This window comes from Sciurus vulgaris (genome assembly GCF_902686455.1).
Source record: "Sciurus vulgaris genome assembly, chromosome: 5".
Classification (NCBI taxonomy): domain Eukaryota; kingdom Metazoa; phylum Chordata; class Mammalia; order Rodentia; family Sciuridae; genus Sciurus; species Sciurus vulgaris.
In genome coordinates this window covers 66,551,620-66,575,171 of record NC_136465.1, presented here as the reverse complement: position 1 = coordinate 66,575,171, position 23,552 = coordinate 66,551,620, and the positions used below count along the sequence as shown (strand labels likewise).

General features: G+C 37.3%; 2 protein-coding genes across 2 annotated transcripts in view; one reads left to right on the top strand and one right to left on the bottom strand.

Moving 5' to 3' along the window:
* Nucleotides 1-9,275, bottom strand: part of CCDC77 (coiled-coil domain containing 77) — a 65,992-nt gene extending 56,717 nt beyond the window's left edge. The window contains 1 exon segment of the mRNA XM_079142375.1: nucleotides 9,154-9,275. The gene's annotated coding sequence lies outside the window, so the exon portion shown is untranslated.
* A 286-nt stretch (nucleotides 9,276-9,561) lies between these two features.
* KDM5A (lysine demethylase 5A) overlaps nucleotides 9,562-23,552 on the top strand; it is a gene marked incomplete at its 5' end in the record, with an annotated part of 88,282 nt that continues 74,291 nt past the window's right edge. Inside the window, 4 exons of the mRNA XM_079142376.1 lie at nucleotides 9,562-9,726; nucleotides 12,978-13,055; nucleotides 14,814-14,936; nucleotides 21,049-21,219. Of these exons, the coding sequence (XP_078998502.1) occupies nucleotides 9,562-9,726; nucleotides 12,978-13,055; nucleotides 14,814-14,936; nucleotides 21,049-21,219 (537 nt within the window). The remainder of the gene's footprint in view (nucleotides 9,727-12,977; nucleotides 13,056-14,813; nucleotides 14,937-21,048; nucleotides 21,220-23,552) is intronic.

Sequence of the window (23,552 nt, the reverse complement as noted above, 5' to 3'; positions counted from 1 at the left end):
TACAAAGTTAAAATGCTAATTGTTAAATAACATCGAGTACTTTTAACTCCTTAAATTCCATGGTGTATCATACTTAAACATTATTGGTGTTTTCATAGGTTGGTAAATAATAGGGTTTAAACTTGCTTTGTGTCATCACTAAACTAAAAACAAGGTTACTAAGAATTATGTCCTAACAAGTGCACTTCTATATACAAAGGGTCCCAAAAGTTTCAACTGTGTTTCAATTAGAGTACTATAAACAACAGAATATTTAATCTTATTAAAATAGAGTAATTTATCTAAATTCAGAAATTTCATAAGAGTTGTTTCAGAATGTGAACAAAAAGGGGACAACGAATAGGAAAGAGAAAATAAAAGGTTCTGGGTATGAATATATTTAGTAAAAGGAAAAAGGAAATGTTTCTGGGTAAGAAAGTGCTTGTGTGATGAAATACATGAGGGTCTAAGTAAGAGCTAAGAAAGTCTGTGTAAGTAAAGGGCAAGTTTCAACAAGTTTGTGTGTAACTAAGTTGGTTATATGTATGTGAGACAGCTAAAACTATTGAAGGTTTTTCCTAAGGTGAAATACTAATGTTCTGATATAAACCAAAGTTTAATCTATATGGTAGAATGACATGGTAAAATGACAAGGATTTGAAACACTAATTTACTCTTAATTTTGTGTCTATTAAGTTTATTCTTTAGAACAATTAGTCTTAAAAATTGGGGTGTATACAATTATGGTTAAACAACTATTATAGAGTATTGTACTGTGTTACAGAGTATACATTTCTCTTTAAAAACTCAATTTGGTAAGATAAAAGTGTCAAGGTATTTGTGAAATGGTCACTAGTTGTATATTAAATGTGTTCATATTTTTCAGGACCACAAGTTTTTAAAGCAAGGAATTTATTAAACTCTGCTATCCTCCAGATTAAACTTGTCTGTAATGGTAATCTTAAACTTATAAAGAGTAAATTTTATTGGGGATTTATTTCTATCATTTAATGTTCTATTATAGGACCTGCTATCAATAGGGTATGTGTAAAATTTGTTACTTTTTACACTGAGATAAAGAATTTCAAATGTAAATGTATTTCTAAACATTAGAGTCTGATTTGTTTAAAGGTTAATATTGTGAAACATGAAAGAAACATGAAAACATTTTGCCACTTAATCACAAAAGGAAAGTTAAAAGCTCTCTCAGCCTTTCTTTGATTCATGTTTTAGATACTATGTTAAATTGTGTTAATTATAAAGTTTATATAGACTCAGGAAACAGTATATGTAAACTACTTAATGGTATTTAAGGAAAAGAAGCAAAGATCAACATCAGAATTAGAACACTTAAGATCTGTAAAGAGCCCTGCCTTACCTGAGATAAGGCTCTGCCTCCCACCTTACTGCATGTTAGAGTGACTCCAAAATAAGCCAGACTTCAGCTTATTTAAAGTTATAGTCAAAAGATTGGTTCTTGTTGTAAAAGTACTGTGATCTCAAATAGGGGATAGAATGTAGTTCTCAATCAAAATTCAAGATAGCTATTATACAAGCTGAATATATTTTTACTCTTGCTAATTTCATTTTGTAAAACTGTTACCTGTTAATGCTTTGCAGAAGTAGCTGCTCCAAGAACAAACAACCTAGGTAACTTGTGATAATAAGCCATCACCTATAGAATAGATAGTGGTAACTTCCAGTACTAATGCAGACTCCAGTTAGATAAAAGGGTAAATAACTGTAAAGTTATGGACATTAAAGTTAAAGCCCATTACTCTTAATTTATGACTGGTGAGACTGGCTTGCTGGATAATTAAGATCAAACTTAGAAATTGGAGTTAAATACAGAGGTCAAGAAAAGTCCATATTTGGGTCTTGCCCTCAACGTTAGCCTGAACCCAGGGAGTAAGAGAACTTCTCTAAGGAGCGTTGCAACTCTGGGTCACACAACCTCCTGATCAAGGAGATTGTTGAGACTAGAGGATGAAAAATTATCCAGTGCATCTGCTGCAGAGGAGGGTCATGGAAAAGGGGAAACATCCCTTGATGCTTCTAAAGGAAGTCACCTCATCAAGAGACCCTGCCTAATCAAAGTCACTGGTGGAGCTAAGGAGCCGCTCTTAAGTTCTGTACGAGTGACCCCTGTGGGAACTCAGCTGACTCTTTAACAAGACAGGAACCAGGTCAATTTGACCAGCTTGATCTTAGATACCCAGCAAAATAGTTAAAACCAAAATATAGCCATTCTTGGGCATTTAAAGGAAATAATAATTAAATGTAACTTAAGATGTACACTTGTATTAGCCCACTAGAATAAAGGCTGGAAGCTACAAATGAAAGAAAGATTCTTCAGCAAATGTGCCTGATAACTATCAAGAGAAACTGCCAGAGTCAGAAGTTTTTAGTCAGTTTAAGACCTTCCTAAGCTACACAGGTAGACTTAATCTATGTTTGCTAGTATGATTATCTATTCCTAAGTAACAGAAGTATAGAGATCTCTAGTAAACACAGGTTATACCAATAAAGGGATATTTTACAAAATCAGATGACATTAAGTAGCTTAACTATATTTTCTGGGGACATCTATGACAATGTTAAAGTCCCCAAATAAAGGCCTTGTTCTCTCCAGCCTTTGCTAGGCCTAGTTATGGGAACAATTTCTCAGTTCTTCCACCTCCTGGTGAGAGATTAACTTCTGTCATTTTCATGATACTCACTGGCATGTTTCAGATGCTGCAACATTTACTTTATGCTAATCTCATTTCAGTACTCATGTCTTTTGTTCTTCTATCATAGAAGCAGCCGCCCCCAGATGACTTTACAAACTGCTCTTCCCCAACTAGGCTTCTTCCTGGGACTCCTTGATTGACCTGATTTTTAGAAAAGGAACTCCAAGCTGCTTGCCCCACGCCACCCACTTCCAGCTCGAAGAAGCTAGAGCGGTCATCGACCTCCTTCCCCAGCAGCATGGAGTTCCTGAGATTAGAGGGGGGAATGAAGCCAGAATTGGGAACAGGTAGTTAGTGTAGAAATAGGGGATCGGGTCAAATCGAGGAAATGGCCATAAAATCATCTGCCTCTGGAAGTTGGAGACTGCCCCTGGAAGAATGGAATGTCAAGGATCTCCGGAGCCCATTGATTACCAAATTTACCTGCCTTTATCAAGGACTGTTTATCAAGGACTGCAAACAAGGGGCTGCTAATTAGTGGCCCACCCCCTGGGCTCTTGCCTGCCTGAAATCACCTAGTCACCTTCATCAGGGAAAGAGTAAGTGCTGTATAGGTACTAATGCTTAGGCAACAATACCAGTCCCTCTGCCAAGGAAATAGCTTTGGAGAAGAGTATATAGAGACAGAAGTTCCATGATTAGAACTTACCAGAAAAGAAAATGGGGAAATGAAAGAATGGACATTTTTTTAAGCTGTCTGTTTTATCTCAACTCCCTAAGGTTTCCCTCCCAGTAATGGGAACAAAGCCCTTAAAGCTGTTCCAGGAAACAGCCCCAAACAGAGAGTAAAAGAGTAAATTGAGCCTGATAGCCAGATAGTGCTCAAACAGTAGGATTACCAGAAACTATTGACCAGAATCTACAGCCTGTTGTAAAACATTGTGAAACATGTTGTCAGCAAACCCAGACCCCCTTTGAAACTTCTGGCAGCTTTGTCCCCCTTTTCCCTTTCATGTGTGACCCCTCCCGATGTGTGGTTTCTGCCTTTATAAACCTACAAGATTTTCTGCTAGGGACTCGACTCCTGGAGTTGGGTCCCAGCGCGCTGGAATAAACACCTCTTGCGGTTTGCATCAAGTGACGCCTCCTGCGGTTGATTGGGGTTGCCGTCCATCCATGGGACAGAGTTGGGGTTTCCTTTTTGGGGGCCTTACACTACTATATGATAAATATCAATATATACAATCCATACAATAAAAGTTTTTAGGGGCTCATACCTATACTGACAATCTATTAGGGCCTCATTTGTCTATTAATTATCAAGTAAAATCATTATATTTTATTTTTATTTATTTTTTTGCTGTGCTGAGGATGGAACCCAGGGCTTCATGTATGCTAGGTAAGCACTCTACCACTGGACCACATTCCCAGCCCCAAAACAATTATATTTTAGTGTTCAGTAAAACAAAAAAATAAATAAAATTTTTTTTGGTACCAGGGATTGAACCAGGGGTGCTTAACAACTGAGTTACATCCCTAGTCCTTTTTTTTTTTTTTTTTTTTTTTTGAGACGGGTCTTGGTAAATTGCTTAGGACTTTCTAAATTGCTGAGGCTGGTTTTGAACTTTCAATCCTACTGGCTCAGCCTCCATAATCACTGGGATTGTAGGCTTGTACCACTGTGCCTGGCAAAACAAATCATTTTAATCCTTTGGATTGAACCCAGAGGTATTTATTTACTCACAGAGCCATACTCCCAGCAGGCTGTATGTTTTATTTTGAAACAGGGTCTCTCTTAGTTGCTTTGGGTCTCCTTAAATTGCCAGGTCTGATTTTGAATTTGCCATCCTCCTGCCTCAGTCTCCCAAGCCACTGGGATTATAGGTGTGTACCACTGCACCTGGCTCACTGAAGCTTTTCACTTAGAATTTCATCATTTCTCCCCCAGTACTGGGGGTTGAACCTAGGGGTGTTCTACTTCTGCTACCACTGAGTTCCAGCCCCAGACTCTTTTTTTTCTCCCCAAAGGCTAAGACTTTTTTTTTTTTTTTTTAAGGAAACTACATATTTGAAGGAGAATAGTGACAATTTCAAGAGAGAGAGAGAGAGAGAGAGAGACACACACACACACACACATTTAGGGTAAAGGAGTAAAGTAGGGAATTCAAGGGAGAATATGGGCAAGCTCCAGAGGGAGACAGCGCTCAGTCCTTTTAAGTTTTTGAGACAGGATCATGTTAAATTGCTAAGGCTGTATCAGACTTGCAATTCTCCTGCTTCAGCCTCTCCAGTCTATGTAATTACAGATGTGCACCACCTCATCTGGCATTTCTCCCTTTTTCTGAATCGTGGTTTTTCAGATTTATATAGTAGGAAATCTAAGGCTTCTGTAAATTGTATACAATGAGTCACACCTTCCTGTGTCCACTTCCCTTTGCAATGTGATATTTTCACTTTCCATCAAGAAATGGAGTCTAAGATGAAGGTGTAGCTTACTGGGTAGAGAGCTTGCCTATGCGAGGTCCTGGATTTGATTTCCATATAGCAAAATAAAAAAAAAAAGAATAAATAAAATACAATTTCACTATGCTCCTTTTTTGGTACAGGGGATTGAACTGAGGGGAGCTTTACCACTGAGTTAAATCCTTGGTCCTTTTTTATTTTAAATTTTGAGACATGGTCTTGCTAAATTGTTGAGGCTGGCTCGGAAATTGTTATCTTCCTGCCTCAGCTTTCTGTGTCACTGGGATTATAGGCATGCATCACGCACCCAGCTATTTCCCCACCTTTGTCATTCTGGGTCTTTTGACTTGCTTTGATCAATAGAATTTGAGAGTGCTTTGGTACATTTTGGAGTTTAGGCCTTAGGCTTTTACTTCTAGTCTTATCCTATTGGAAATCTAAGACCACCATGCTATGAAAAACCCCACTTTACTATCCTAAAATTAGAATCCTTGTGAATCCCAGCCAACAGCCAGTACCAATTGCTAGACATGTGAGAACATCTTGCACCCTCCCTCCCATTCTAATTGTGTATTAGTTAGGTTCTTCAGAAAATAAACCAGTAGGATTTCTTTTTAAGGAATTGGCTCACAAGACTATAGAGGCTGGCAAATCCAGTATCTGCAGGGAAGGTTGACAGGCTGGAGACCAAGAAAAAGCTGATGCTGAAGTTCAAGTTCAAAACAAATGGCAAAATTCCTTATTGTTCAAAGGTCAGTGGTTTGTTGTATTCAGGTCTTCATCTGATTGGATGAAGCTCACTGGTTTTATAAAGAGCAATCTGCTTTACTCAAAGGTCTCTGATTTAAATGTTACTTTTATCCCAAAATGCCCTATCAGAAACATCCAGAACGTTTGACCACATATTTGGCCACTGTGGCCCAGCCAAATTTGGCACATAAATTTTACCGTCAAACCAAGTCAAGCTGTCAGATGATTGTAACTGCATGAGTAAAACCAGGTGAGGCCATGAACCTGAGACTGCAAGCCCACAGAATTGTGATAAATCATTTTTATTTTCAATTCTGAGGTAGTATACCATTCAACAAAGGGTAACTGAAATAGAATCATCTCCTCAAAGTGTCTGAAGTTTAGGCTGGTAGATATGAGTAACTGGGCATTACTTTCTGTGGATGCTATAAATAAAATGAAGGGATATTATCAATGTTGTTCCTGGTACAGTCTCAAACAAAATTTAGTGTATGTAAATATAAGATAAGGCAATGAAGCACAAGGCAAATTGGCTGGTGAATCCATTTAATTAACAATTTATTGTATACTTCCTATACACCAAGACAATTCAAGGAGCCCAGAAAACAATGGCCAATACATGGACAATGCCCCTGCCTTTCTGCAGCTTACAGTATGAGAAAGGAAATTATTTCAAAAAAGTTTTGACAAGGAGGTGGGTATGGGCGCAAGTCTGTGATCCCAGTGGCTCAGGAGGTGAGGCAGGATGATCCCAAGTTCAAAGCCAGCCTCAGCAACTTAGCAAGGCCCTGAACTTAGCAAGACCCTATCTCAAGATCAAAAATGAAAAGGGCTGGAGATGTGGCTCAGTGGTTGAGTGCCCCTGGGTTCAATCCCTAGTACCAAAAACAACAAACAAAATGTCTGACAAGGAAGAACAGTTGCTGAACAGTTTGAGGACTTTGAGGACTGTGGAAGACTTTCCTAAGCAGGTGATATTTAATCAAATTAGAAGGAAGATAAAGAGGAAGGATGTACATGAATTTGCAGGGATGAGGTTGAGTCAGGAGAGTACAAAAATGTTGTAGAGGAAATAATCTGTAAAGACTCAGAGTTAAGGCAAAGAATGGTGCATTAAGACCACCATAAATGTGTAGAACCATAGAAATGAAAAGTGCATTTGTGTACAATGAATCAAAATGCAGTCTGAAAAAATAAAAAAGAATAAAAAAAAAACCACAAAAGTCTGTAGATTATATGGAGAAACAGAAGAGATGAAGCTTGACAGTGGCAGCAAATAATAAAAATTAGTTTAAAGTTACTGAGTTTTGATTTTTTTTTTTTTCTTCTTGGTACCAGGGATTGGGTTAAACCAATGAGCCACATCCCCACCATTTTTATTTCTGATTTTGAGACAGGGTTTCACTCAGTTTCTAAGGCTGGCTTTGAACTTGTGATTCTCCTGCCTCAGCCACACACCACCATGCACAGTGAGTTTGGAACTGACAAGATGAATTTGAGGTGCAGACAAAGCAATCCAAGTATGTCTTAAAGGAGGAGGATCTGAGACGGGGAGAGAATCTGGGCTCAGATTAGAGAGAATTTAAACTAAGATAGACAGAACCTCCTGATTTAAACATGAAAAGTAAGGGTACACAAAGAATTAGGACTATTTCTTGACACCCTCCCTACTTCAGGCAACTGAGTAGATGTGTAACAGTGGTCCACTTTATGCTTGAAATAGCCCTTGCTGCTCTGCCTCTGTGACTTTTTTTTTTTTTTTTTTTAAAGGACATGTTTCTTTCTCTTCCTCTCCCTTCTCCCTTATTTCAGGGGAAACAGGATTACCTTTCTTCTCCATCCTAGTTGGAGTCCTTGAGCACACACCGACCACAAGTACAAAGTAATTCAGGCCTTATGGACGGCATCAGAAGATCACTGAAATGACTCTCAAATTAACAAGTGAATTATAACCAGGGACAGAATATGTGGAATGTAGCCTTTGAATCACGTCTTAAAAAACCCCCTTTCCCCTGGGATGGGCTGAAACACAGCCTCTGGGCCAGGAGTCCCCTATGCTTCTCCTTTTCTAGCAAAGCAATAAAACTTCTTTTTCCTTTTTCTCAAAACAATGTACTTGTTATTGGATTGGCATCCCGACAAGGACCCAGCTTTTAATAACGAGGAGGTCAGGTGACGGCTTTTAAGAAATTTCGGTTTAGCTAAGGTAGCTGCATGTACTGGCTTGTAACTCGGGATAGGTCTTGGTTGTAAAGGCTTGAGAGTCACTTGCCTAAATTTGGTTTCAGTGGTAGAAGGAATGTTTTTTTCCATATTGATTTTTTTTTTTTTTTGTACCAGGGATTGCAGCCCGGGCCCTTCATCACTGCCCAGTCCCCGCATCTCCTTTTAAATTTTTGAGACAAGATTTTACTAGTTGCTGAGGTTGGCTCCAAACTTGCGATCCTCCTGCCTCAGACTCCAGTGTCATTGGGCCAACAGGCGTGTGCCAACATGCCCAGCCATTTGGATATTTAATACTAAAAACACCCTTTCACATTTTCTTTATTAATCCTGTCTACTTTCAACAATTTGGAGGGAGTGAGAAATAGACACTGGCATAGAGGTTTTTTTTTTTTTTTTTTCTCTTTTCCCGGTGCTGGGGATTGAACTCAGGGTGTCGACCCTCCTGCATTCCACCGCTGAGACCTGACAGATTTTCGACAATTAAGTTCACAACGATTACCATAACACCCCCCCCCCCCTTTTTTCTTTACAAACTAAAATAAGGGTTAACACAGTACGCAGTATGTGGTGCCAGAGGGGGCTGGTTGCTGTTAAAATGCGATAATTTAGGTTTGACTGCCAGTTGCTAGAAAAGCAAGGTTAGGAGCTAATGTTTCCAGTGTGTAGAATGAAAAGCAATTCCTAGATGGTGGCTAACGGCGGTCTGCAGGATTTGGGGGCTCGGTTCCTTTGGAACTTGTAGAAACGAGGCGGGTATAAAACGGCCAAACGCAATTATTAAAAAAATACTAGCAAAGGATGAAAACGAGAGTGAAAGAAATATGCCGGAAAGGTTAGTTAGTTGATCAAATGCAGACAACCAGGTTACAACAAATCACGGCCAACCTGTGGCGAAGTGGGGTGGCCACGACTAGGTCTGGTTTGTTTTCGCGTCCATCAATACACAAAAGGGAACTGCACCCTCCTGGCCGGAAGAGAACCTCTGCCCTCTGGGGCATTACACATTCCTCCGCGCCGGAAGAGCGTGTTCTGCCTCGCCCCAAATGCTTCTCCCCACCTTAACCTCTCCTAGGAGAGACCGTGGGGCCCTCGAGGGTGACCTTCCCGGAGTCGTCAGACTGCCCAGAACTGTGGCGGGCAAACAGAGAAATAGCTACACCGGACTCTCCCGAAAGGGAGGAAGAAGAAAGCGTCGTACAACGAGGCGTCGGGGCGGAGGAATTCTGTTTCCTGTGGTGGCGGAGGAATTTGACAGTACGTTAACTTCCGGAAAAGTCCTGGCCCTGAGAGGAAAAGCCCTGAAGGAAACAATAACAAACGACAGGAGGAAGCGATTCTGGGGTTTCTGCGTCCAGCACTTCTTGTTCAAAAAGATGCGCTTCGGCCCCTGTCAGGGGACGTGAAAAGGCGCGGTGGGCCTCAGCCAGCCTTTCTCCGCCTGTCCCCCTACGGGGGTGCCCTGGATATTGCCATGGCGGGTGTGGGGCCGGGGGGCTACGCGGCGGAGTTCGTGCCACCCCCGGAGTGTCCGGTCTTTGAGCCCAGCTGGGAGGAGTTCACAGACCCCCTCAGCTTCATCGGTCGCATCCGGCCTCTGGCCGAGAAAACTGGCATCTGCAAAATACGACCGCCCAAGGTACCGGAGTCTGTGAGGAGAGACCGGGAGAAGGGAATATGGGGGAGTCGATACACTCGGTGTGGCTTTACTTCTCAGGTTCTTCTGTCCCTTCGTGTATACTCTTCCTCATTTATCAACAACCGGAGGCTACGTTTTTGGATGTTTTTCCCTTAGTTTTTTTCTGCAGTCTAATGTCGGTAGGTCTGAACGCGAGAAAGTGGTGTCCCTGGGACCTTTTCCGCTTAGAACTTGGGCACTGATACTTTTCTCTGGCTTGGGGGCAAGGGTAACAAAAGGCTCCAGGCCTTTTGAGGTCCGGAAAGGTGTTCGCAGTGTTCCGACCTGACATGCTCTATCCTTATGTACAATCCTTATTATGCTTCTATAGTAGAAACTACCCGTCTGTTGGCTATTTCTGCTGAACCCAAGCCCTGTTAATACTTAGTTTATTAAACATTTGCAGGTCACCTCTCAGGGTTAGGTGGGTATTTTTTATCTTTCGGGGGCGGATGCTAGGGTTTAAACCTAGGGGCGCCCTACCTCTGAGCTGTATCCCCAGCCCTTTTAATTTAATATTTTTATTTTGAAACAGAATCTTGCTAAGTTGTTTAGGGCTTCGCAGAATTGCTGAAGCTGGCCTCATATTTGTGATCCTCCTGCCTCAGCCTCCCGAGTTGCTGGGCTTACAGGCTTGCTCTATGAGGCCCGGATGGGGCTAGGGTCTCTTAAAAGGTAATTTGAGCGCTGGTTGTTTCCCAGGATGGTATCATTAGACAAGAACTCCAGGCTGATTACTGCTGCGATGGAAAAGTCTTACGTAGGGAAGAGAAAGAGCATCAATTATTTTTGAAATTCAGAGGTTTAAGAAGAATTGGTCAGTAGTGGAAGTGGAAGAAAACATTGAAAACCCTTGATATAATGAACCAATGAGCAAAAATTACAGAATTGCAATGATTGCAAATAACTAGGTTTGCCTAAAGTTGGATAATTATAATTATCAGTCTTTAAGGTAAGGAAAGCAGATATTACTGCTATGGGTGGAATTAATGCCCTGAGAGTTTCAGTGATATGCTCAAGGTCAAAAGGGTTTTTCTTTACCAATTACACCAGTTCTTTCCAAATGATGTTGCTGTACAACCTGCACCAGGGTTGACTGAATGTTTATTAAACTGCAGATTCCTAGGCCTTATTAAGACTAGAATAGCAGTTGCCTAGCATGTGTAAGCCCTAGCTTCCATATCACTGAAACTGCCAAAAGCGGGGGATAAATAAAAAGGGGGGGAGGGTAAAATCTATTTCTGGATCTGGAATAGTTTGTAATCTGCTTTTCTAACAAATGCACAGATGATTCTTAATGCAGATTAAAGTTTGTAAATTTTTGCTGTGGACCGAACCTTTGCTTCTTAAAGATATTTTGCTTTATGTTTTGTCTAGAGGTAGTAAAGATAAAACTAAGCCATGATAAAACTAGTGTTGTATTTAAAAAATCATCTGCCCTCACCAGGATTACCATGATAATTCACACCACAGTAAATTAAAAGCTTAGATGAAAGGGGGAAGAGGAAGAGCTAATTTAGCATTTATAGAATGTTTCATTTAATCTTCCAAGACCTAGTAGGTGAAATAAATTTCCCATTTCACAGATGAGGCAAGTCTGGATAAATTAAAACAATCAAATATGTGATCTTGGGCAAGTATCAAACCTATATTTTGAACTTAAAGATTTCCAATAGAAAGCAGGTCCTACTCTCACTGTGCTCAATGCCATAGTGAATGAGTTTAAATAAGATTATAGACTATCAGTTGCAAGCAAAGGATTAACAAATACTTGTTATGATGATATGCATTGCTATCCACCAAAAGCTTCTACTTAACACTCTTTTTATCAAAATTATCTAATGCCGACCAAGCCTTAAGCATTGAAGTTTTTTTCCTAAACCATATTTTTTGTCTTTTTATGTTGTATGTATTCATTAGAAATTCCATTGAAGGTTTCTTTTGGAAAAACAAAGTTATATATATATATATATTTTTTTTTTTTTTTTTTTTTTTTGGGTGCTGGGGATCGAACCCAGGGCCTTCTGCTTGCAAGGCAAGCACTCTACCGACTGAGCTATCTCCCCAGCCCCAAAGTTATATTTTTATTAAAAAGGATAAAAGTATACATATTTAATAGTAAGATTTTTTAAAAACAAATCTTTGACTACTTCTCATGTCTTTAAATGCTATTGTTTAGGCCAAATCAAACTATGTTCTCTAGAATGCCACTTAAAATATCTGACCTCATGTTAGTTATATCAGTCTGGAAATTGTCCTTGTTTAGCGTATTTACTTATTAAAAAAATATATATCTATTTGGGTCTCCAGATGCTGGGCTTTGATCAAAACATTTGTATAACATAGCCTGTAAAGTGCTTATATTTACACATAAATAAAAGTATTTTAAAAAATTATTGACAAAATTGATTCATTTTTTGAATGGGAGGGATATAGGATCTCTCTGTTTTCCAGGCTGATCTAGAACCTGGCTCAAGTAATCCTTTTATCTCAGCCTCCTGAATAACCAGCTATTGTCAGATACCACTGTAACTTGATTTATAAATACTTAAAAATTACTTTTCTTTTTCCTGTATTGTTGGGAATCAAACCCAAGGCTTGGCATATGCTAGGCAAGTGCTCTGTCACTGGGCTACATCCCCAGCCCTATAAATTTCTTTCTAATCTTTAATTTTACCCTTTTTGATTTTTGTTTTTAATTTGGTACACCTGTATGTTTATTGGACATTCTTGTAGTACATGAACTCATTGCTTTCTTCATGAGTACTTTGAGAAAGCATAACTGTGGGATGTAAATACAGAGACTGGTGAGATTTGAGAATTCTCTAAGTGATATTAAAATTAAAATTATTTTATGATGCCTCACATGCCCAAGGCCCTGCGTTCAATCTCCAGCACCACACACGCACAAAAATATTTTATGTGAAAAATAGTATTCTTTCTGTCTCTACAGTAAAGACTTATAAGCCAATCTGTTGTCACTGTGATTTGTGGCAGTTCACCCCTTAAATTAATGAATAATACACTCCTTGCTTATGTACCACTATTATTTTTTTGGTACTGGGGATTGAACCCAGGGCCTTGCACATGCTAGGCAAGTGCTCTACCACTGAACTACATTCCCAATCCATATTACTGTGTTATAAAAAGCATATATATGTATGTATATTCACACACAAATATATACATACACACATATCCTTTCTGTTTAGGATTGGCAACCTCCATTTGCGTGTGAAGTAAAAAGCTTTCGGTTCACTCCACGAGTCCAGCGCCTGAATGAACTTGAGGTAAGTGTTAATATTAACAATTCTCCTTCCTGATTTTTAATGTTAGACCTCTAGGTAGAGAATTTTGATAAACTTCCATACCAGGGCCCAAAGTGTGTGTTAATTGGTATTGAATAGAATAGTTATTTGATGTTTGGAAGCAATGTCTGATTTTTAAAAGCTTGTTGTTAAGAGTTTTTTTTATTTTGCTGAGATTATGGGAAATTGTTTCTTACCATATTTTTCATTGTGGGAATGTTCAGTACTTAGCCTCAAAGATCTTAAATTCCACTTTCTTCGGTGTTTATTATTCTAATTTTGGGGGGGGGCGGTGGCGGTTATTCTCAGAAGATTTCTGTCTTTTGTGGTCCTTGGGAGGTAGGTTTTTAAATTCTATAAATTTTTATTTGAAACCTAGTTTTCAAATGTTTTGTTTTGTTTTGATAGAATTTCTCCAGAACTGTTTGCTTATAAGATTTTCCTTTAAATATTCCTAATTCTCTTGGACTCTGGATGTAGGTCACTGATAGAGCATTTACTTAGCATGCTTAAAGGTCCTGAATTTGTTCCCCAGCACCAAAAAAGAAAAACAAAACTTAACATCTCTTAAATTTTCTAAAGTGAGCTGGGTGTGGTGGTACACAACGTAATACCAGTGACTTGGGAAGCTAAGGCAGGAGTATTGCAAGTTTGAGGCCAGCCTCAGGAAGTTAATAAGGCCCTAAGCAATTTAGTGAGATCCTGTCTCAAAATAAAAACTACAGGGGAGAAGAAACTGTGTATATAGCTCAGTGGTATAATACCCTGGGTTCAGTCCCGAGTACTGCTCCCAATTTTTTTTCTAAAGTAAATTCTGTTTAAATATTGCTTTTTTTCCTCCTGCCTGCCACATTACTACATTTTCTTAAGATTCTTTAGTGTGATTATGAAAGCTGTTTGGAGTACAAAAGGGAAATCTTTGATAGCTAAGGTTTGTTATATGATACTGAGGTTTTTATTTTTCTTCCAATTGCTTCCAAAACCTTTATTTTCTGGACTGAGGATATTGATCAGTGATAGAGTGCTTGCCTGGCATGGGTCAGGCCCTTAGTTCAATTCCCAGCACCACATACATACACACCTCCCCCCCCCAAAAAAAAAGATATTTTTTGAGATTTTAATACATATTTTTCTTTTAAACTCTTGTCATTAGCTATTTGATGAAGCATCTCAATATCTGAGGTAGTTGGTACACTTAAAGTGCATATTACCTACTGATAAAATGATGCGATTAGGATGCTTAGAGACTAGGAATAGTTTACTGATTTGCTACATATTTTGGTTAGCATAAAGTTAAGCCAACTTAAAAAATTGTTTTGGTTGCTAATGAGAACTTTTTTACATATATTAAAATATTGTTGTTGCCCTATAGGTTGAACCCAGGGCCTTCTCCATCCTAAGCAAGCATTCTACCACTGATCTATATCCTCAGCCTTTTAAATTTTATCTTGAGATAAGGTTTTGCTAAATTGCCCAGTCTGGCTTCAAACTTGTAATCCTCCTTCCTCAACTTCCCAAGTTACTTCAGTTACAGGTGTACACTACCACAACTACTTTAGAAAACTTGTTTTTGCCTTAGTGAATAAAGCTTATTAGAAGTATTTGCTGTTGACTTTTTTTAAAAAACAGATTTGAACTAAACAGTAAAGAATTCTTTGAATTACTCTAGATTAAGACACATTGATTTAATTTCAGCCATACCAGTTCCTATTCCCAATATTTATATTTTAATAATCTTAGGCAATGACCAGAGTGAGACTGGACTTCTTGGATCAACTGGCAAAATTTTGGGAACTTCAAGGGTCTACTTTGAAAATTCCTGTGGTGGAGAGAAAAATCCTGGATCTATATGCTTTGAGCAAGGTGAGGCACTTATGTAATGTAAATGACTGAAGCCAGCTTTATCCAGTACAGTGAATGATAGCTTAGAAACTTAAAGGTGAAGAGTTTAGACTCATTTTTGTACTTTGTTTAGAAATTTAATAGAGGGTGTAGGATGTTGAGTACATGCTTAGCATGTGCAAGGGTTTGGGTCTGATCAAGAATTTCAAAGAAACTTGGTGGAAAACATTGTATAGGATTTGTCAGTGAATAAATGGAAACATATCAAAGTTTTGTTGGTGGGATTTTTTTTTTTTTTGTACTGGGGTTTGAACTCAGTTGTATTCTACCACTGAGTTACATCCCCAGCTCTTTTTATATTTTATTTTGAGACAGGATCTCACAACTTAAGTTGATTAGGGCCTCATTGAGTTGGTGAGGCTGGCTTTGAACTTACAATCTTCCTGCTTCAGCCTTCCAGGTCACTGGGATTACAAGTGTGTGCCACCACGACTGGCCTCAGAGTCATCTTTAAAAGCTGTTTTATTGCAGCTACTTAAGAGCCTGAGGCAGGAAGATCACAAATCCAAGACCAGCCAGGGCAACTTATCAAGACCCTGTCTCAGAAATTAATAAAGAACTGAGGATGAAGCTTAGTGGTAGCACGTCCCTGGATTCAATCTCTAGTACTGCTCAAAAAAAACTATTTTATAATTTCTAATGGGATTAATGACTCAGACTAATTGGCTCTGTGGTGTACAGTATGCTAAAGAAATACCTATTTACTGATATTATTGGAATGTGCTGAGTGTATAATATTCTTTGTTGAGCTTGTCATCTTTTCTGTTTAACTGGAGATATAGCATATTAAAGGGATTCATGATACTCAGCATTCTTGTATGGCATATCTCAGTTTTATTAATGACATTAATCAGTTTATCAGTTTAGCACTTACATAATGTTAATGGCTGAAGCCAGCTTTATCCATTACAATGAATCATACCTTAGAAACTTAAAGATGAAGAGTTTAGACCCATTTTTTACCCCAATTTTTGTTGAGATTGTAGCATTACATTTCCTGAAGTGAACACAACTAACTGATGAGCAACAGACTATAATAATTACCTTGAAAATATGTTTTGTTAATATGATAATAAAAATCTGTGCTCTGATTTGTGAGTGAAGATAGCTTTATTGAAAAATCTTGCAAAGACTATTTTTGTGGCCTTTGATATCTTAAGATTGTTATTTTGAAATAATGATTGATAATATTCTCATTTATATTGGAGTTTGTTTTTTTTTTTTTTCAAAAATTTTGAGAATTTTACTTCCAAGAATAAAAAAAGGGAGAATAATAATATATGTAAAAGGGAATTTTTTTTGTTTTTTTATTTTTTGATGATGCTGGGGATTGAAACCTGGGCTCCTGTGCATTCTAGATAAAGGCTCTATCACTGTGCTACACCCTAAGCCTTATTTATTTAGCATTGGGGATTTTGAACCCAGGGGTGCTTAATTGTTGAGCCACAGTCCCATCTCTTGTTATGTTTTCTTTTAAACAAGGTCTTGCTTAGTTGCCCAGGTAGACCTCAAATTTGTAATCCTCCTGCCTCAACCTCTTGAGTCACTCACTGCATTGCATTCATTTGCTACCTTGCCTGTATTTAAATTATATTTGAATTATTTTTATGATTCATTTTAAAGTTAGTGTCAAGTCAGAACTCTCCCCCAAAATTCTAAAAAGTACAGTCTTATGCTAAAATACAACTTTATTTTTTGTTTTGTTTTGGTAGCAGGGATTAAACGAGAGTGGTCAACTACTGTGCCACATCCCCAGCCCTTTTTCATATTGTATTTAGAGATAGGATCTTGCTAAGTTTCTTTAGGGCCTCACTAAGTTGCCGAGATTGGCTTTGAACTTGCAGTCATCCTGCCTTTGCCTCCTGAACCATTGGAATTAGGGGTGTGCACCACTGTGCCTGGCTTTTAGTTTGTTTTTGTCAGTCAGTAATGAAGTACTGTCAAGAATTATATGTTGCAGGTATGTGAAAACCTAAGTGATATCGAAGATCAATTTATAGTAAATTTGAGGGTTGGGATTGTAATTTTGTAGGGAATTATTTGGATAAGAATTTATTTAAAAAATTCTCCTTTGACATTTTTATTCAATCAAAACTTAGATAAGTTTTGCTATATAATACTTAAGGCTTTAAATGTGATTTGACTCATGAATAAAATGCAAAAATATTTTCAAAAATTAGTTTATTATTCATAACAACACCATTGTGGTGATCTCTAGCCAAAATTTATTCCACATCCCTATTTTATTTTTATAAATATTTTGTGCAGTTTACTAGAATAGGTATTTAATCTATGAAATTGGGACTTTCTGTTTCAGAGATTTTTCAAATTGAATGGTAACAACATTAGATTTAATCTGATGATTAGATTGAATTCTTGTTTTTTTTTGGTGCTGGGCATAGAACCCAGGGTACTTTATTTCTTAACTACTTTACCAATCTATATCCCCATCCCTTTTTTATTTTATTTATTTATTTAGTTATTTATTTTTAAAATTTATTTATTTTGATTCATTGTAAGCAAATAGGGTAAAACTTATTTCTCTGGTTGTACATGAAGTAGAGTCATACCATTTGTGTAATCATACATGTACATAGGGTAATGATGTTTGTCTCAATCTGTTATTTTTCCCTTCCCCCCATCGCCTCTTTCCTGTATATAATCCATCCTTCATCCATTCTTGTTTCCCTCCCACCCCCCATTATGTATCATCATCCGCTTATCAGAGAGATCATTGGGCCTTTGATTTTTTGGAATTGGCTTATCTCACTTAGCATGATATTCTCCAACTTCATCCATTTGCCTGCAAATGCCATAAATTTTATTCTTCTTTATGACTGAGTAATATTCCATTGTGTATATTTACCAGTTTCTTTATGTGTTCCTCAATTGAAGGGCATCTAGGTTGGTTCCACAATCTAGCCTTCGTGAATTGAGCAGCTATGAACATTGATTTGACTGCATTACTTTAGTATGCTGATTTTAAGTCGTTTGGGTATAGGCCAAGGAGTGGGATAGCTGGGTCAAATGGTGGTTCCATTCCAGGTTTTCTAAAGAATCTCCACACTGCTTTCCAGAGTGACTGCACTAATTTGCATCCCCACCAGCAATGTATGAGTGTGCCTTTTTCCCCACATCCTCACCAACACCTATTGTTGCTTGTATTCTTGATAATCACTATTCTAATTGGGGTAAGATGAAATCTTAAGGTAGTTTTGATTTGCATTTCTCTTACTATTAGAGATGTTGAACATTTTTTCGTATAGCTATTGATTGCTTGTAGATCTTCTGTGAAGTGTCTGCTTGTTCCCTTTTATATTTTAAGATAGGGATCTTGCTGAGTTACTAAGGCTGACCTCAAACTTGTGATCCTTCTGCTTCAGTCTCCCAAGTTGCTGCGATTATAGGCCTGTGGCATGAAATCCAGTTCATTCCTGTTCAAAAGTTGTATAATTTCAAAATCAGGAAGGACTTTAGATCTAACCTAATCAAAATACCTAGTTTATAGTTCTTATAATATTTGTCAGTTGTATTGTTTAACTCCATCTTGAGACCCAGGTCCTTTATGTTAAAAGGGGAATTCTGAGGAGCTGTGGAATGAAATTGATGGAAGTATGCTATGTACGTATATGAATATACCACAGTGAATCTCACCCTTTATGTATATCTATCAACCACCAGTTAAAAAACCAATAAGTAAATTGAAGAAAGACAGTATAGTAGAGGAAGAGGAACAGGGCCGGGAGTGGTGGAGAGAAAGAAGTAGTACTGGCAACTAAAATGGAGGAAATTACATTCCATACATGTATAATTAGGTCAAAATAAATCCTAAAATTATGTATAACTATAATGTTTTGATAAATTAAAAAAAAATGGAAATACTACTGACAGAGTATACTTTGTTTAAATACTGAAGAGAATTTACTAAAAGTAGGTTGTGCTTAAAGGTTAGATCTGTCCAAGGATTACTGGAGTCTTTCCTTTTGTACCCATGGACATCTCTTTTCTCTAACTTGTGAGAATGCTTAAAAACGGAGATTTAAAGCTAAAAAGGAGACAAGCTTGAGTTGTTTTATACTTTATGATAATTTGTTTTCTTAAATGTCATGGTGAGATTGCTGCTTCTCATATGGTTTCATACCTTACAAACTCTTACATTGAGGTATACTTGTTTTCTTAATAGTGAGGAAAATGAGTCCTGATTTATACAACTTAATGTCATGTAACTGTGTAGTGACAGAGTTGTACTTTGAGCATTGAAAATCTGGTTCCAGGAATCATTCTCTTAGTTTTTTTTTTTTTTTTTTTTGTACCAGGATTGAACCCAGGGGTGCTTAACCACTGAGCCACATCCTCAGCCCTTTTTGTTTTTTGTTTTGAGACAGGGTCTTGCTAAGTTGCTTAGGGCAGCTTTGAACTTGTGATTCTCTTTCCTTAGTCTCCTAAATTGCTGGGATTACAGGTATGCACCTTGGCACCCAGCTTTTCTGGCCGTTTTTATACTTTGAGACAAGGTCTTGTTAGGTTGCCAAGGCTAGCCTTGAATTTGGTGATCCTTCTGCTTTGACTTCTTGAGTTGCAGGAATTACAGGCATATGCTATTGTTTTCAGTTTTTATCCATGTCATAGGATGTATCAGAATCACCTTCCTTTTTGTTTTATTATTCATTTTATGTATTTATTTACTTATTTAGATACCAGGGATTAAATCCAGGGACACTTAACCACTGAGCCAAATCCCAGCCCTTTTTATTTTTCATTTTGAGGCAGCGTCTCACTGAGTTGCTTACCACCTCATTGAGTCACTGAGGCTAGCTTTGAACTTGAGATCTTTGTGCTTTAGCCTCTCGAGCTGCTGGGATTATAGGCATGTACCACCACACCTAGCCTCTCCTTTCTTTGTAGGTTGAATGATAATTCAGTAATAATAATAATAATGTTTTGTTTGTACATTTATCTGTTGATGGACATTTGGGTTGTTTCTACCTTTTGACTCTTATCAGTAATGCTGTGTGGACTGCATGTTAACTCTATGTTTAATTTTTCACCTTGTCCTTGTAGTAAGTTATAGTATATATTTACAGAGAAGAAATTGATTTCAGATACTGTGTCACAGTCCTCTTTGTTCTCAGTGAAACTGAAAACTGTATTTTAGAGTGTGATAAATGTACATTTTCAGTTTCAGGAAGATAGAGGGACATGATAAGTATCTGATTTGATGTGAGCATTTTAGCCAAATTAGCCAATTCATCTCATCATCTCCCACCTTAGTATATTATGTAGTATTAATATATGTTATGTGCTAGTAAATCTACTACAATCTGATCTTTGCCCATCATTCCTTCACAGTCTTCCCTATAAAACTGCCCCCACCTTTTTTTTTTTTTTTTGTGATGCAGGGGATTAAACCCAGGGCATCATGCATGCTGGGCAAATGCTCCATCACGGAAGTACACTCCCAGATATTTTTTTCTTCTTGAAAAATTATAGACTCTTTTTTGAAACTGTCTTCTCCATTTGTGGTTTGGTTGATATTTTTGTTATTCTATAAGTTTCTTGGTACATTTTTCTAATTTTGGGACTTTTGTTCATTTTGTTTTGTAATACTTGTGTTTATTCTTATGTCTTTTTTTTTTTTTTTGCGGTGCTGGGGATTGAACCCAGGGCTTTGTGCTTGCAGGGAAAGCACAAACTGAGCTATATCCCCAGTCCTATTCTCATGTCTATTTTTATTCTTATTTCATATTGTTTGTTCCATGAGAATATGGCTTATGTATGTCTGTTTAGTTTTCTCAAAGTGCATAATTGCAAAGTATAAATTTATTAAATATTTTGAACATCTTGTTTGAAAGTAGGCACAATAATGCTTATTAAATTTTAGAGTTTAAAACCAATAAAAATCATTTTTTCTATTCTTTTAAATGTTGACAAGTCCCAACTAGTTTGGTCACATTTGTTAAAAAGAAATTTGTAATCTAAGCCCAGAATAAATTTTATATTTAGCAGACAAAATAGAGAGTCAGAATGCTTGAATCTACCTTCTTTCCCTGAATAACTTTTACCTTCTTTTCAGATTGTTGCCAGCAAAGGAGGTTTTGAAATGGTCACCAAAGAGAAGAAATGGTCTAAAGTGGGTAGCCGCTTGGGATATCTGCCAGGAAAAGGAACTGGGTCTCTTTTGAAGTCACACTATGAAAGGATTTTATACCCTTACGAGCTTTTCCAATCTGGTGTCAGCCTTATGGTGAGATGCATCATTGTTCGTAGAGTTGGTAAATCCAGTTTAAAAACTTTAGTTCTTATTCATTATAAGATTATGGTTGTTAATGCATATCAAAGTGTAATAGACTTCTCCAGGCACTAAAATGTGGGAGAGCAAGGAGTATATCCTACTTTAAAAATTATAGCTATATTTCATGATTTATAAGATAAAGGATATGGGTATGAAGGTTGTTTTCTTATTTATTTAAAATAAATCTTTATGCCTTAAGCTTTTCAAAAAATTTCTCCTGTTTATTTCATGTATTTATTTTATTTGGTGCTGGGGATTAACCCCAGAGGGGCTTTACCACTGAGCTACATCTCCAACCTTTTTTATTCTTTCTTTTGAGACAAAAGGAAATTTGCTATTTTGCTGAGGCTAACCTTGAACTTGTGATCCTCCTGCCTCAGCCTCCCAATTTGCTGGGATTGTAGGCATGCACCAGCATGCCCAGCTTATGTATTTTTTAATAGCTCTATTGAGGTATAATTTATATGCTATAGAATTCACCTGTTGTGCTAGATGTGGTAGTGCATGCCTGTAATCCCAGTGACCTGGGAGCCTGACGGAGGAGGATCCTAAGTTTGAGGCCAGCTTTGGAAATTAGAGATGTCTTAAGAATTTAGCAAGACCTTGTCTCAAAATTAAATAAATAAATAGATAAATAAGTAAATAAAAAGGGCTGGGGATGAGGCTTAGTGGTTAAGCCATGGGTTCAATGCCCAGTACCCAAAAAAAAAAAAAAAAAATTTACCTATTGTAGGTGCATATTAAGCTTTAATAAATTTATATGCTTAAGCAGCAGTCACCACATTGGTTCCTGTTCCCTTCTCCCAATCCCAGTCAACTCCTGGTATACTTTTGGGCTCTAATTTTGTCTAAAGAAATTTCACATAGAGGGAATCATACAATAAGATTTTGTGTCTGACCTCTTTATCTTAATGTTTTCAAGGTTTATCCATATCATAGGATGTATTAGTACTTTAGTGTTTGTTATGACTGAATACTATTCTGTTGTACAGATAATACCACATTTGGTTTATCTGTTTGCTAGTTGATGGACAGGTGGGTTGTTTCTATTTTATGGTTTTTATGAATAATACTATGACCATTCATGTACAAGTCTTTGCATGGACATGTGTTTCCATTTTTTCTTGGGTAGATACCTAGGAGTGGAATTGCTGGGTTACATGGTAAGTTTATGCTTAACTTTTTAAGAAACTGCCAAATTATTTTCCAAAGTGGCTGAACTATTATACATTCCTACCATAATGGAGAGGCTTCTAGTTTGTTCATGCCCTTGCCAGCATTTGATATTGTCAGTTTTTTTTTTTTATTATAGCCATTGTAGTAGGTATATAGTGATAGTTCATTGTGGTTTTAATATTTATTTTCCAAAGACTATCGATGTTTTGCATCTTATCATGTTCATATTAGCGTCTCATATATCCACTTTGACAAAATGTCTTTTCAGACTTTTTTAATTGGGTGATTTGTCTTATACTTGTAAGGATTTATTATATATTCTGGATGTAAGTCCTTTATGAGATACGTGATTTGCAAATATTATGACCTGTGATTTGTCTTTTCGTTTTTGTAATGATAATCTCTTTGAAGAACAATTTATGATTTTTTTTTCCTTTAAAGATTGTGTGTTTAGTGTCATATTTAACAACTCTTTTCCTAATACAAGGTCACAAAGATTTTTCTTTTTTCATCTAGAGGTTTTATAATTTTAACTTTTAGATTTAGTTTTGTGATGCACTTTCAATTTTTTTCCCCCATGTATAGAGTGAGGTAAAGGTATAAATTCATTTTTGGGGGGAGATATATGAATTTTTCTGAAAAGACTATCCATTTCCCATTGATTTGCTTTGGTACTTTATTGAAAATTAGTTGAACATAAATATGTGAGTTTATTTCTGAGTTCTGTATTGTTTCATTGATGTACAATAGTCCCCCCTTTGTGGTTTCACTTTTTGTGGGTTTAATTACTCTGCCTAATTGTTGTTTGAGTCTGAAAGTATTATGTGGAAAATTTTAGAAATAATTTATAAGTTTAAAAGCTTATGCCATTTCCAGTAGGATGATCAAATAACATGCCTTCCTGCTTTGTCCCCACCCCTTAGTTACTTCATAGACATCTTGGTTATTAAATCTAGTGTCATAGTTTCACAGTGTTTTCAAGTAATCCTTGTTTTACTTGATAATGACCCCCAAGAACAAGAGTAGTACTGTTGGCCTTTCAGATATGCCAGAGAGAAGCTGTAAAGGTAAAAAGGCAAAAGTAGGTGAGTGTGATAGCATATGCCTGT